This window comes from Somniosus microcephalus, chromosome 4 (assembly GCF_052327205.1).
Source record: "Somniosus microcephalus isolate GS21.2 chromosome 4, FLI_Smic_1.0, whole genome shotgun sequence".
In the NCBI taxonomy this organism is placed as follows: Eukaryota; Metazoa; Chordata; class Chondrichthyes; order Squaliformes; family Somniosidae; genus Somniosus; species Somniosus microcephalus.
In genome coordinates, this window is record NC_140990.1 from 316,150,886 (window position 1) to 316,167,136 (window position 16,251).

Consider the following 16,251-nt stretch of genomic DNA (forward strand, 5'->3'; position numbering starts at 1 on the left):
TAGTTAATAGTCTATTAAGGCATGGCAGGGCAGCTCAGTCACGTGGAATGCACATCCTGTGCCATGTGGGGTCTCTAGGATGCTTCCCGTGTCCTGGATAACCACATGTGCAGGAAGTGTCGTCAGCTGGAGGAGTTCGAGCTCCGGGTTTTGGAGCTTGAGCAGCAGCTGGCGTCACTGCAGTGCATCCGTGAGGCTGAGAGCTTCGTGGACAGCACGTTTCAGGAGGTGGTCACCCCGCAGGTAAAGAGAGTGTGCAGGCAGAGAGGGAATGGGTGACCACCAGACAGACAAGGAGGACCAGGCAGGTAGTGCAGGAGTCCCCTGAGTGCATCTCGCTCTCCAACCAGTATTCTGTTCTGAATACTGGTGAGGGCGATGGTTCCTCTGGGCAGTATAGCCAGAGCCTAGTCTGCAGTACCACAGGTAGCTCAGCTGTGTTGTGGGGGGGCGGGGGAAGAAGAGTGGGAAAACAATAGTGGTAGGGGATTCGATAGTTAGGGGAGCAGACAGGTGCGGCTGTAGACGTGACTCCAGGATGGTATGTTGCCTCCCTGGTGCCAGGGTCAAGGATGTCACCGAGCGGCTGCAGAACATTCTGAGGGTGGAGGGTGAACAGCCAGAGGTTGTGGTCCATATCGGTACCAACAACATAGGTAGAAAGAGGGACGAGTTCCTGCAGGCAAACTATAGGGAACTAGGAAAGAAATTAAATAGCAGGACCTCAAAAAGGTAGTAATCTCCGGATTACTCCCAGTGCCACGTGCGATTGAGTATAGAAATAGGAGGATAGCGCAGATGAATGCATGGCTGGAGAGATGGTACAGGAGGGAGGGCTTTAGATTCCTGGGGCATTGGGACCGGTTCTGGGGGAGGTGGGACCTGTACAGGCCGGACGGGTTGCACCTCAACTGGGCCCGAACCAATATCCTCGCGGGGAGGTTTGCTAGTGCTGCTGGGGAGGGTTTAAACTAATTTGGCAGGGGGGGTGGGCACCAGGACATTAGAAAGGGGGAATAAAGTGCTGAAAAGATTGGGAGAGGCAGAGAGCACTAAAGTAAGAAATAGTAAGGTATTAGGGCGAGGTCAAACTAAGAGAGAGATTACTGGATGGTCTAAGATGGGTTTACAGTGCATGTATGTGAACGCACGAAGCGTGGTCAACAAGGTAAGTGAGCTGCAGGCACAAAAAGCCAAAAGGGGATATGATGTTGTGGCAATAACTGAGACCTGGCTCAACCAATCTCTCATTGCTGTTTGTGGGAGCTTGCTGTGCGCAAATTTGGCTGCGCGTTTCCTACATTACAACAGTGACCACACTTTAAAAAGTACTCCACTGGCTGTAAAGCGCTTTGGGACGTCCTGAGGTCATGAAAGATGCTATAGAAATGCAAGTCTTTCTCTTTTATTCTTTTTAAATCTGTTTTTTTTTTAAAAAAGGGGAAAATTAAACCCTTCAAGCCTGTTCCGCCCATTCAATGAGATCACGGCTGATCTGTTCCTCAACTCCATTTACCCGCCTTGGTTCGAGGGCCTTGGATACCTTTACCCAACAAAAATCTAATCGATCCCAGTTTTGAAAATCTCAATTGACCCCCAGCCTCAACAACTTTTTAGGGGAGAGTTCCAGATTTCCACTCCCCTTTGCCCTCTCAAATGGACGTAAAAGATCCCACAGCCACTATTTTGAAGAAGAGCGGGGGAGTTCTCCCCGGTGTCCTGGGCCAATATTTATCCCTCAACTAACATCATTGAAACAGGTTATCTGGTCATCATCACAGTGCTGCTTGTGGGAGCTTGCTGTGCGCCAATTGGCTGCCGCATTTCCTACATTACAACAGTGCCCACACTTCAAAAAATACTTCATTGGCTGTAAAGCGCTTTGGGACTTCTGGTGGTAGTGAAAGGTGCTATATAAATGCAAGTCTTTCCTTTTACCCGCCTTGATTCCCTAACCCTTAATATCCTTGCCTAACAAAGGACTATCAATCTCAGTTTTGAAGCTCAATTGACCCCCAGCCTCAACAGCTTTTTAGGGGAGAGAGTTCCAGATTTCCACTCCCCTTTGTGTGAAGAAGTGCTTCCTGACATCACCCCTGAACGGCCTGGCTCTAATTTTAAGGTGATGCCCCCTTGTTCTGGACTCTCCCCACCAGAGGAAATACTTTCTGTGTATCTACCCTATCAAATCGCTTTATCATGTTACACACCTCGATTAGATCACCCCTTCGACTCCGGGACCTTCCATCAATAGGGGATTCTATTGTAAGGGGAACAGATAGGCGTTTCTGCGGCCGCAAACGAGACTCCAGGATGGTGTGTTGCCCCACTAGTGCAAGGGTCAAGGATGTCTCAGAGCGGCTGCAGAACATCTTGGAAGGGGAGGGTGAACAGCCAGTTGTCGTGATGCATATAGGTACCAACAATATAGGTAAAAAACGGGATGAGGTCCTAAAAGCTGAATATAGGGAGCTAGGAGGTAAATTTAAAAATAGGACCTCAAAAGGTAGTAATCTCAGGATTGCTACCAGTGCCACATGCTAGTCAGAGTAGAAATAGAAGGATATTTCAGATGAATACATGGCTAGAGGAATGGTGCAACGGGGAGGGATTCAAATTCCTGGGACACTGGAACCGGTTCTGGGGGAGGTGGGACCAGTTCAAACCGGACGGTTTGCACCTGGGCAGGGCCGGGACCGATGTCCTAGGGGGAGTGTTTGCTAGTGCTCTGGGGAGGGTTTAAACTAAAATGGCAGGGGGTTGGGAACCTGAGCAGGGGGACAGAGGAAAGGGAAACGAGGATAAAAGCAAAAGATAGGAAGGAGAAAAACAAAAGTGGCAGTCAGAGAAATCAACGGTTTAAATCAAACATGGCCACAGTAAATAATAATTCTAATATGTCTAAGAGCGTTAAAAAAACAAGCCTGAAGGCTTTGTGTCTTAATGCGAGGAACATTCGTAATAAGGTGGACGAATTAGCTGCGCAAATAGAGGTAAACGATTATGATTTGATTGGGATTACGGAAACATGGCTCCAGGGTGGCCAAGGCTGGGATCTCAACATCCAGGGGTATTCAATATTCAGGAAAGATAGGCAAAAAGGGAGGTGAGGTAGCATTGCTGGTTAAAGAAGGGATTAACACAATTGTAAGGAAGGATATTAGCTCTAATGATGTGGAATCTGTATGGGTAGAACTGAGAAATACCAAGGGGCAGAAAACGTTAGTGGGAGTGGTATATAGATCTCCAAACAGTAATGCGGAGGTTGGGGATGGCATTAAAAGGGAAATTAGAGAAGCGTGCAATAAGGGCACAGCAGTCATCATGGGTGACTTTAATCTACATATAGATTGGGCTAACCAAATTGGTAAAAATACTGTGGAGGAGGAATTCCTGGAGTGTTTACGGAATGGTTTCCTGGACCAATATGTCGAGGAACCAACCAGAGATCAGGCCATCTTAGACTGGGTATTATGTAACGAGAAAGGATTAATTAGCAATCTTATTGTTCGAGGCCCCTTGAGTCGGAGCGATCATAATATGATCGAATTCTTCATTAAGATGGAGAATGAAGTAGTTGACTCAGAGACTAGGGTCCTGAATTTAAATAAAGGAAACTACGATGGTCTGAGGCGCGAGTTGGGTAGGATTGATTGGGGAATGTCACTCAAAGGGTGGACGGTGGATAGGCAATGGCAAACATTCAAAGACCGCATGGATGAACGACAGAATTTGTTCATCCCAGTTTGACATAAAAATTTAAAAAAGGTGAGTCGACCGTGGCTAACAAGGGAAATTAGGGATAGCATAAGATCCAAGGAGAGGACATATAAATTGGCCAGAAAAAGCAGTAATCCAGAGGATTGGGAGCAGTTTAGGATTCAACAGAGGACAAAGGGATTAATTAAGAAAGGAAAATAGAATATGAGAGTAAGCTTGCAGGGAACATAAAAACTGACTGTAAAAGCTTTTATAGATATGTGAAGAGAAAAAGGTTGGTGAAGTCAAGCGTAGGTCCCTTGCAGTCAGAATCAGGGGAATTTATAACGGGGAACAAAGAAATGGCAGACCAATTAAATACATATTTTGGTTCTGTCTTCACAAAGGAGGACACAAATAACCTCCCAGAGATGTCGGGGAACATAGGGTCTGATGAAAGGGAGGAACTGAAAGAAATCAGTATTTGTAGGGAAATGGTGTTAGGGAAATTGATGGGATTGAAGGCTGATAAATCCCCAGGGCCTGATAATCTACATCCTAGGGTACTTTAGGATGTGGCCCTAGAAATAGTAGATGCATTGCTGATCATCTTCCAACATTCGATGGAATCTGGAACAGTACCCATGGATTGGAGGGTAGCTAATGTTACCCCACTATTCAAAAAAGGTGGTAGAGAGAAAACGGGGAATTACAGACCGGTAAGCCTGACATCGGTAGTGGGGAAAATGCTAGAGTCCATTATAAAAGATGTAATAGCAGAGCACTTGGAAAACAGTGACAGGATCGGACAAAGTCAACATGGATTTACAAAAGGTAAATCATGCTTGACTAATCTACTGGAATTTTTTGAGGATGTAACTAGTAAAATAGATAAGGGAGAACCAGTGGATGTGGTGCATTTGGACTTTCAGAAGGCTTTTGATAAGGTCCCGCATAAGAGATTAGCGTGGGATTGGGGGCAAGGTATTGACTTGGATAGAGAACTGGTTGACAGACAGAAAGCAAAGAGTTGGAATAAACGGGTCTTTTTCCGAGTGGCAGGCAGTGACTAGTGGGGTACCGCAGGGATCGGTCCTTGGACCCCAGCTATTCACAATATATATTAATGATCTAGGCAAGGGAACTAGATGTAATATCTCCAAATTTGCAGACGACACAAAGCTGGGTGGGCGTTTGTGCTGTGAGGAGGATGCCGAGAAACTACAGGATAATTTGGACAGGTTGGGTGATTGGGCAGAAGCATGGCAGATGCAATATAACGTGGATAAATGTGAGGTTATCCACTTTGGTGGCAAAAACAGGAAGGCAGATTATTATCTGAATGGCAATAGATTGGGAGAAGGGGGAAGTGCAACGAGACCTGGGTGTCCTTGTGCACCAGTCGCTGAAGGTAAGCATGCAGGTGCAGCAGGCGGTTAAGAAGGCAACTGGTATGTTGGCCTTCATAGCGAGAGGGTTTGAGTGCAGGAACAAGGATGTCTTGCTGCAGTTGTACAGAGCCTTGGTGAGACTACATCTTGAGTATTGTGTGCAGTTTTGGTCGCCTTATCTGAGGAAGGACATTCTTGCCATGGAAGGAGTTCAGCGAAGATTCACCAGGCTGATACCTGGGATGACAGGAATGATGTACAAGGAGAGATTGGGACGACTGGGCTTGTACTCGCTGAAGTTTAGAAGAATGAGAGGGGATCTCATTGAAACTTATAAAATTCTGGCAGGACTGGACAGACTAGATGCAGGGAGGATGTTCCCGATGGTCGGGGAGTCCAGAACCAGGGGTCACAGTCTAAGGATAAGGGGTAGGCCTTTTAGGACAGAAATGAGGAGGAATTTCTTCACCCAGAGTGGTGAACCTGTAGAATTCTCTACCACTAGAGGCCAATACATTAAATATATTCAAGAAAGAGTTGGATATATTTCTTAAGGCTAAAGGGATCAAGGGGTATGGGGAGAAAGCAGGGACCGGGTACTGAACTTGGATGATCAGCCATGATCCCATTGAATGGCGGAGCAGGCTCGAGGGGCCAAATGGCCTACTCCTGCTCCTATCTTCTATGTTTCTATGTAACCACCCGGCCCACTGGACTGGTTTTAACTTCTCAACAAAGGACATCACCTTCAACCATGGAGCAGTGAAGTTTCAGAATATCGAAGGTCACGATTCACATTATTTAACAACAACCTGCATTAATGCAGCGCCTTGAAAGTAGTAGAATGTCCCCAGGGTGCTTCACAGGAGCGTAAATCCGACAAAACTTGACACCGAGCCACAAACGGAGATATTAGGACAAGAGGTTGGGTTTTAAGGAGCGTCTTAAAAGGAGGAGAGAACGGTAGTGGCGGAGAGGTTTAGGGAGGGAATTCCAGAGCTTAGGGCCTAGGCAGCTGAAGGCACGGCCACCAATGGTGGAGTGAAGGAAATCGGGGGATGCGCAAGAGGCCGGAATTGGAGGAGCGCAGAGATCTCAGAGGGTTGCAGGGCTGGAGGAGGTTACAGAGAGATAGGAAGGAGCGAGGCCATGGAGGGATTTGAAAACTGGAATGAGAATTCTAAAATTGAAGCGTTGCCGGTGACCGGTGGCCAATGTAGGCAAGCGAGCTCAGGTGGGTGGTGGGTGAACAGGACTTGGTGCGAGTTAGGACATGGGGCAGCCGAGTTTTGATTGTGCTCCTTGGGCCAGTTGCATTCCACAGACGGGGACTCTCAGAATTCTGCCGCGGTTAATGGTATTGTGCAGTGGGCCTGGACATGTAGCCGCGAGGGGGAAAGGCAGGGCAAAAGAAACAAAAACAGCGTATGCTCACCGAACAACTCTGCAAAAGGATCCCGCCCGCCAAAGAACTCCCTAAATACTTCGTCAGGGCTACGGAACGAGAACACAAACCCTGGAAACTCTGGGTCCACGCTGGGGCCTCTGCCACCTATTGGAAAAAAAACATTGAAATAAACATTCATGTTAAAAATTGCAACACAGATCACTAATTACAGATACACAAATTACTAAAAGTAGCAAGGCAGGTTAATTAGTTCATAAACAAGCAAACCAAGCACTGGGGTTCATTTCTAGAAGGATAGAATTGAAAAGCAATGGAGTTATGTTAAACTTGTATCGAACATTGGTTAGACCACACTTGGAGAACTGTGAACAGTTCTGGTCGCCATGTTATAAAAAGGATATAAAGGTACTGGGGAGGGTACAAAAAAGATTTACAAGGATGATATCAGAGCCGAGAGGTTATACCCATCAGGAAAGATTGAACATGCTGGGAAAGAGAAGACTGAGGGATCGAGGTCTTTAAGATAATGCAAGGGTTCGATAGGGTAAGCGTGGAGAAAATGTTTCCACTTGTGGGGGAGACCAGAACTAGAGGGCCATCAATATAAGACAGTCACTAATAAATCCAATAGAGAAATGAGGAGAAACTTCTTTACCCAGAGGGTGGTGAGAATGGGGAACTCGCTACCACAGGGAGTGGTTGAGGTGAATAGCAGAGATACATTTAAGGGGAAGCTAGATAAACACATGAGGGAGAAAGGAATAGAAGGATATGCTGATAGGGTGAGATGAAGAGGGGTGGGAGGAGGCTCATGGGGAGCATAAACACCGGCACGGACCAGTTGGGCCGAATGGCCTGTTTCTGCGCTGTAACTTGCCTCAAAACCGTTCTCTGGGACGTGGTTTTGACTTTGTAAAGAGCATTTCCGCTCCCGCTTGCTACCAGTTGGAGACTCCTACTGGACGGCCGTCGGGTGAGGGGAGAATCGAGCTCGGCCGTGACGCCGCCGTAAGTTGAATAGTGTCCGCTCGGGCACTGCGGGGCTTCGTGTCGGGAGAGGTGGCGGGGGGTTGGGGGTGGGGGGTGAGCGGGGAGTTCAAACTATGTAATAGGAATAGACTGAGTGTTGGGCGGTTTCTCTTTCCCCAGGGAGCAGTGAGCCTCTGGAATGTGTTGCGGGCTGATGCGGTGGGTGCTGACTCTCTGCCTTCTAGAGGGAGCTGGGCCGGTTCCTGACTGGGGCAGAGATCGCATCACATAGAAGGTCAGTGTCTTTATAGAGAACACGGGGTCTGTGCGATCTCCCGGACTGGTTTCCATTGTCTGAGGGGGTCGGAGAAGAAATTCCCAGGAGTACTTTTTCCCCCTTATTGGTCCTGGGTGTTTTTTCCCTCTCCCAAGAGATTACTTGGCTATGTGGGGTGGGGGGGGAGGGAGAAAGTCTTTAGTCACAATGATCCAGCCATCATGAGTGTGGGGCAGGCTTTAGTGGACCTCGCCTCTGAGTCAGAAGGTTGTGGGTTCAAGTCTCACTCCCAGGACTTGAGCACATAAAGCTAGGCTGACACTCCCAGTGCAGTGCTGAGGGAGTGCTGCACTGTTGGAGGTGCCGTCTTTTGGATGAGACATTAAACCGAGGCCCCGTTTGCTCTCTCAGGTGGACGTAAAAGATCCCACGGCACTATTTTGAAGAAGAGCAGGGGAGTTCTCCCCAGTGTCCTGGGGCCAATATTGATCCCTCAACCAACATAACAAAAAACAGATTATCTGGTCATTATCACATTGCTGTTTGTGGGAGCTTGCTGTGCATAAATTGGCTGCTGCGTTTCCCAAATTACAACAGTGACTACACTTCAGTAGTACTTCATTGGCTGCAAAGCGATTCGAGACGTCCGGTGGTCGTGAAAGGCGCTACAGAAATGCAAGTCTTTCTCTATTTTAGACTTTTCCTGCCCGTCAATTTTGTATGTAGAGGAAAAAATGGGCAAGGAAAAGGAAAAGAGTCACAGGTAAAGGCTTCGCCGTTCCATTTGTGTGTTGCTGGTGACAGTGCAACGGTGGACAAAACAGCAGCACGGAGTGCAAACAGATCCCAATGAGTGGAACCGGAGTGAGGATGCAGCGGATCCATAAATCGGGGCTTTTAATGAAATCACAGCGAGAGCTTTACAGAGAATGTACAGAACAGAAACAGGTCATTGGGCACAACTGGTCCATGCCGGTGTTTACGCTCCATACCAGCCTCCTCCCACCCCTCTTCATCTCCGCCTGTCAATATATCCCTCTATTCCTTTCACCCTCTCATGTACCCACCTAACTTCCCTTTAAATGCATCCGTGCTATTCAGCTCAACTGTTCACCCTGGCAGCGAGTTCCACAATCCAACCACTCCCTGAGCAAAGAACTCCCTCCCGAATTCCCTGTTGGATTTATTGGTGACTACCTTATATTTATGGCCCCTTAGGTTTGGTCTCCCCCACAACTGGGAAGATCTTCTGCACGTCCACACCACCAGCCCTTTCACAATCTTAAAAATCACCACCAGGTCTCCCCTCGGCCTTCTCTTATCAAGAGAAATGGGCGCCAGCCTGATCAATCTTTCCTGATAGTTATAACATTTCAATTCTGGGATCATCCTTGAAAATCTATTGTATTTTTATTCATTCACGGGATGTGGGCGTCGCTGGCAAGGCCGGCATTTATTGCCCGTCCCTAATTGCCCTCGAGAAGGCGGTGGTGAGTTGCCTTCTTGAACCACTGCAGTCCGTGTGGTGAAGGTACTCCCACAGTGCTGTTAGGGAGGGAGTTACATAGAAGATAGGAGCAGGAGTAGGCCATTCGGCCCCTCGAGCCCACTCCGCCATTCAATGAGATCATGGCTGATCATCCAAACTCAGTACCCGGTCCCTGTTTTCTCCCCATATCCCTTTAGCCTTAAGAAATATATCCAACTCCTTCTTGAATATATTTAATGAATTGGCCTCAACTGCCTTCTGTGGTAGAGAATTCCACAGGTTCACCACTCTCTGGGTGAAGAAATTCCTCCTCATCTCTGTCCTAAATGGCTTACCCCTTATCCTTAGACTGTGACCCCTGGTTCTGGACTCCCCCGCCATCGGGAACATCCTTCCTGCATCTAGTCTGTCTAGTCCTGTTAGAATTTTATAAGTTTCAATGAGATAAGTTTATAAGTTCCAGCTTTGATAGAGTAGCCTGGCCCGTCACTTCTCACACCGAACATCACTACGGGGTTCCCAGTCATTCCTACCCCCTTAGCAAGATTCCCCTGTGGAGAGACACTGAACCTATGGAACAGGAGGAGGCCCTTCAAACCTTCGTGCCCCTTCTGCAATTCAAGGAGATCACGGCTGATCTGTATCTTAACTCCATTTACCCGCCTTGGTATCTGTAACCCTTAATACCCTCGCCCAACAAAAATCTATCAATAGCAAAATACTGCGGATGCTGGAAATCTGAAACAACAACAGAAAATGCTGGAAATACGCAGCAGGCCAGGCAGCATCCGTGGAGAGAGAAACAGAGTTAACGTTTCAGGTCTGGGACCCTTCATCAGAACTGGAAAAAGCTGGAAATCTCAGTTTTGAAGTTTTCAATTGATCCCCCAGCCTCAACAGCTTTTTGGGGGGGAGAGTTCCAGATTTCCACTCCCCTTTGTGTGAAGAAGTGCTTCCTGACATCATCCCTGAACGGCCTGGCTCTAATTTTATGATCATGTCCCCCTGTTCTCTCTACTCTATCAACTCCTTTAATCATCATAAACACCTCAATTACCAAACCAAAGTCTCTCGATCCCAGTCTTGAAGGTTCCTACTGTCCCCCAGCATCCACAGCCTTCTGGGGAAGAGAGGTCCAGATCGCTCCTACCCTTGGTGTGAAGAAAAGGGGGGAAAAAGGAACAAACAGCTTCCTCTTACCTGTTCCAATTAATCCGTCCTTTCCATACTTGTCATAAACCTCCCGTTTACTTTCTACAAAAAAAAGTTAAGAAAATTAAGTGTTATATAAATTACATAGAATTTACAGCACAGAAACAGGCCATTCGGCCCAACTGGTCCGTGCCGGTGTTTATGCTCCACACGAGTCTCCTCCCACCCCTCTTCATCTCACCCCATCCTTCTATTCCTTTCTCCCTCAAGTGTTTATCTAGCTTCCCCTGAAATGCATTTATGCTATTCGCCTCAACCTCTGAGTGACAGTGTGAGGGAGCTGGATTAACATCAGTAGAGATAGTCAGTAACACAGGGCGCTGGGGGAGAGGGGTTACTGAGTGACAGTGTGAGGGAGCTGGATTAACATCAGTAGAGATAGTCAGTAACACAGGGCGCTGGGGGAGAGGGGTTACTGAGCGACAGTGTGAGGGAGCTGGATTAACATCAGTAGAGATACAGTCAGTAACACAGGGCGCTGGGGGAGAGGGGTTACTGAGTGACAGTGAGGGAGCTGGATTAACATCAGTAGAGATACAGTCAGTAACACAGGGCGCTGGGGGAGAGGGGTTACTGAGTGACAGTGTGAGGGAGCTGGATTAACATCAGTAGAGATGCAGTCAGTAACACAGGCCGCTGGGAGAGAGGGGTTACTGAGTGACAGTGTGAGGGAGCTGGATTAACATCAGTAGAGATACAGTCAGTAACACAGGGCGCTGGGGAGAGGGTTACTGAGCGACAGTGTGAGGGAGCTGGATTAACATCAGTAGAGATACAGTCAGTAACACAGGGCGCTGGGGGAGAGGGGTTACTGAGTGACAGTGTGAGGGAGCTGGATTAACATCAGTAGAGATACAGTCAGTAACACAGGGCGCTGGGGGAGAGGGGTTACTGAGTGACAGTGAGGGAGCTGGATTAACATCAGTAGAGATACAGTCAGTAACACAGGGCGCTGGGGGAGAGGGGTTACTGAGTGACAGTGAGGGAGCTGGATTAACATCAGTAGAGATACAGTCAGTAACACAGGGTGCTGGGGGAGAGGGGTTACTGAGTGACAGTGTGAGGGAGCTGGATTAACATCAGTAGAGATACAGTCAGTGACACAGGGTGCTGGGGGAGAGGGGTTACTGAGTGACAGTGTGAGGGAGCTGGATTAACATCAGTAGAGATACAGTCAGTAACACAGGGCGCTGGGGGAGAGGGGTTACTGAGTGACAGTGTGAGGGAGCTGGATTAACATCAGTAGAGATACAATCAGTAACATAGGGCGCTGGGGGAGAGGGGCTACTGAGTGACAGTGTGAGGGAGCTGCATTAACATCAGTAGAGATAGTCAGTAACACAGGGTGCTGGGGAGAGGGGTTACTGAGTGACAGTGTGAGGGAGCTGGATTAACATCAGTAGAGTTACAGTCAGTAACACAGGGCGCTGGGGGGAGAAGTTATTGAACACGGCGGTGGGAGGGAGCTGGATGAGCAGTCAGTATAACGGGGTGCTCCAGCATGAACTGCACTCAGTTCCCTCATCTTCGGTAGTCTATTCCGATTAAGCAATTCCACTAAGGTTCTTGACAGGGTAGATGCAGAGAGGTTGTTTCCCCTGGCTGGAGAGTCTAGAACCAGGGGTCACAGTCTCAGGATAAGGGGTCGGCCATTTAGGATTGAGGTGAGGAGAAATTTCTTCACTCAGGGGGTGGTGACTCTTTGGAATTCTCTACCCCAGAGGGCTGTGGAGGATCAGTCATTGAGTATATTCAAGGCTGAGATCGATAGATTTGTGGGCACTAAGGGAATCAAGGGATATGGGGATCGGGTGGGAAAGTTGAGGTCGAAAGTCAGTCATGATTTTATTGAATGGCGGAGCAGGCTTGAAGGGCCTACTCCTGCTCCTAATTCTTATGTTCCATGAAAATCAATGCAGGTAAAGGAAAAGAAATGTAAAATCAGCAGAAACGAACGCTACATACTGATTCTCTGTAACTATTGGATTCTTGGAAAGGAATCTGATGAAAGACACTTTCTTAGAATCATAGAAATTTACGGCACAGAAGGAGACCATTCAGCCGACAAAGTGTAGTCCAGCCTAATCCCACTTTCCAGCTCTTGGTCCGTAGCCCTGCAGGTTACGGCACTTCAACTGCATATCCAAGTACTTTATAAATGTGATGTGGGTTTCTGCCTCTACCACCCTTTCAGGCAGTGAGTTCCAGACTGGGTGAAGAACGTTCTCCTCAACTCCCCTCTAAACCTTCTGCCAATTATTTTAAATCTATGTCCCCTGGTTACTCATTAAACCAAATTAAAAGGATGAAGTCCCCCATTACACTACCCTTCGAGAGAAGCATAGCTGCTAAGATCATTTGTTTATCTCCGAGAATGCCACAGATGGAGAGGGGGCTGTTCTGCCTCAAACATTTGCTCTCCGCCTACACCTAACAATAGCCCTTAGCCTAGAAACTATTCTCTTGCGATATGAACGTTTAACACGCGCGCATGAAATCACATGGTCGTCTGTTTTAACCGAATGGCTAACAGCCTTCATTGAAAGACAATGGGCCCGGGACTTGCGGTCAGCGTCGAGGCAAAGGCGCTCACCACCGGCCCCGAAGGAAGCTGCCCGCGGAGATCTCACGACCTCCGCGGCGAGAAGTTTGCCTTTCCCGACGTGCAAGAGGTTGCAGCGCTCCATAATGGGGAATCCCTAACGCCAGCTGTCGTGACGTCAACAGGCCGCCTCAGCAGCCAATCACATTGCGAAATTCTCAACAGACCAGGAAGCAGGAAATGAGAACCTGCTTTTATCCAGACTTTTAAAAAATGTTTCAGAGAGCAAAGCAAAACAATTGGGGCTCTCACACAGAGATAAGGTAGTGTGGCGGAGCCACTAAAGGACTCAGACCGTTTGTATATAATTCCCTTTAACAACATGTTAGCTACAGCCTGAGTCTGTATTTTTATTTATACTGTTTACTTGTATAGAGCGTGATTACTTTAACAGCGTGGGTAAACGCGATGATGTCACGCCGTGCATCACGTGATCCCCCACTGGCGGGAAGAACGTGATGATGTCATGACGTCAACCACGGGACCAGCCAGCAGTCCTCGTGGAGCCTCTGAACTGAATAGACCTACACTCGATGTTCTCCTGCAGTTACTTGTTTAAACCTGTTAGTTTCCATTAAACTTCATTTTGTTTAAGCGCCTGAGTGGACCTCAGTCTTTGGATAGGAACTAGACATTCCTACAGTAGAAACTAAAATAATCATGAACAAACTTTTAAAAAAACTAAAAAAATGGTTTTTAAGTTTGTAATTTTTACCATAATGGAGAAGTTTGACATTCCACAAAATTAAAAATTAGTTTTTCAGGGCCTTAACATTTGTTTAGCAGTCAATACGCTGTTAAAACCCCAGTTACATCTATTTCAACAAGGCCGAGCATTTAATGGGGTGTTTAATAGCGATATTGCCGTGGAAAAGCCCAAGTTTTCGTCAGTTTCACTGATTGCCGGCTTTGCGGGGGTTGGGTGGGGGGGAGGGGGGGGGGGGCGGAGCGTCAGTCACAGTGCAGCCAGTGTCGGAGCAGTGAACGACTGACCGCAACTTCAGGATATCCGCGGTTAGACGCGCTTGCGCTACATCCTGAAGTGGCGCTCAGTTCCAAAGGGGTAATAACACCGAATGCTGATAGTTCGCTGTTATTACCGGCCCAATTTCTTACCAACCCATTAATTTAATAGCGTTGCGAGCAAGTCTAAGGGTATAGTAACAAGGGGATGGGTGGGAGACACAAGCAAATGCACAAGTATCTCCCCTCCGACGTCGAACAGTCCATAGGGCACAACTCCTTACGCCAAACAAACTGAAAATAATTTGGAAATAACAAGGAAATAACAACAGAAAATGCTGGAAAAACTCAGCAGGCCAGGCAACATCCGTGGAGAGAAAATCGAGTCAACGTTTCAGGTCGAAACCCTTCATCAGGACTGAAAAAACACAGGAAATGAAAGATTAAAAGGCCAGTTTGGGGGCTGGGAAATGGGGCTGAGAGAACAAAAGAGAAGTGAAGAGACATTGGCCTAGAAATTGGGTATAGCCCCGCTTGAGGCGTTAGAACTGGCGCTGCGCAAAGTTTATAGCCAGACGAAACTTATCGCTGCCTGGCGAGATATTGGGTTGCATCGCCCCCAAAGGGGATTGAGGCACTAACTCAGATGTTGCACGGGGCTCCTAAGGCGCAAAAGTTCAGGCGCTACCCAATATCGGCACGGACGGGCGCAGCGCAGGTGATCTCAATTACCGGAGACCACGAGACTTCCAGGCGCCGGCCGGCTCTTAAAGGGGTGGGTCAGTCAGCCTGAGCTGCTACACTCAACGCCCTGTAGGCCTCAGAATCGGCGCTCGCCCTTCTCTGGCGCAAGAAACTTGGTGAGGATGGAGAAGGTGAGACAGAGAGCAGAGCGCTTCAGCACTGAGGCTCTGGACCAGTTGGTGTCTGCAGTTGAGCGCCGTCGAGATGTTCTGTATCCTGACAATGGCAAGAGGCCGAATCAAAAGGCTTACCGGCGATCTTGGAGGGAGGTTTCTCAGAGGGTCAACTCCAACAGCATGGCGACCAGGACCCCTGTTCAGTGCAGGAAGAAATTCAACGACCTCACTCGGGTCGTTAGGGTGAGTGTTGGTTATGCAAACTTCTGATTCCCTCCATCTGCACCTAACTTCGAGGACCCTGTTGCCATGATACCCCAATGGCCATCTGTCAGCAAGCACCCACGGCCCTTTCTGGGCACACACATGGACATTTCACTCAAGGCCACATGTAAGGGCCCTTGCACCATGGGGGGGCATGAGATGATCTCTCAAGGCATCATGTAAGGGCTCTTGCACCATGGGGGGCATGAGATGATCTCTCAAGGCATCATGTAAGGGCTCTTGCACCATGGGGGGCATGAGATGATCTCTCAAGGCATCATGTTACAGAACTTCCCCTTCTTTCCCCTGCAGTCCAAGCTGGCGACGATGTGAAAGGAGCAGCGTCGAACCGGTGGCGGACAAGTGGTCACTCTCACGGATCTCGAGGAGAGAGTGCACCAGATTCTTGGAGGACGTCTGTCTGGTCCTGTTACCACTGCAGCTGCCGACCCCATTCTCGACAGCGAGGGTAAGGCTCTCACCTTTTGCAGCTGTCTCCTTCCACTTGGTCCCCCCGCCAGCATGCTTCCTCAGTGTGCCGCAATCTGCCATGCCTTTCCGCCAACCTGTCCTTTTGCTAAAGCCACTCTTCCACCTCCCTGCTTTCAGATGGTGCATCACCAACTGGGGCTCCACGCCCTGAAGCTGCCAGTGCCAGTGCCTCTGGAGGCGAGGATCAGGAGGAAGCCGGACCATCCGTTCCAATCTCAGGGGAGCATACACATGTACAGACTGGGGATAGTAGTTCCCTGGAGAGGAGGGGAGGGGGCTCCGAGGATCAGGCAGTTGCCGGACCAAGCGGCATGCAGCAACGCAAGGTGGGTAGGCAAGTTCGACCACCGTCTCCCCGGAGGGAAAGGCAGGTAGTGATGACTGCTGCACAGAGTGCAGAGGAGGTGCGTCGCCTGGCTGAAATGAGCACCCAGGCCTGGCTCAGGCACACTGAGCTGATGGCTGCAGTGGGGAGGATGCCTCAGTCAATAGATACACTGGCAAAGAGTGTGTTGGACTTCGGGGCAACAATGGAGAGGACTCTCCAGGGCAACAATGGACAGGACTCTCCAGGGCTTCGGGGCAACAATGGAGAGGTCTGTCGAGGGCTTTGGGCCAACAATGG

General features: G+C 48.6%; 1 protein-coding gene across 5 annotated transcripts in view; it reads right to left on the reverse strand.

Annotated features, from left to right (window-relative positions):
- Window positions 1-16,251, reverse strand: part of dnajb2 (DnaJ heat shock protein family (Hsp40) member B2) — a 76,327-nt gene that overhangs the window by 37,437 nt on the left and 22,639 nt on the right. For all 5 annotated transcript variants that reach the window (XM_085986778.1, XM_085986781.1, XM_085986779.1 and 2 more), the window contains exons 4-5: window positions 10,434-10,487; window positions 6,526-6,642 (exon numbers count right to left, since the gene is read on the reverse strand). In XM_085986778.1, the coding sequence (XP_085842904.1) occupies window positions 6,526-6,642; window positions 10,434-10,487 (171 nt within the window). The remainder of the gene's footprint in view (window positions 1-6,525; window positions 6,643-10,433; window positions 10,488-16,251) is intronic.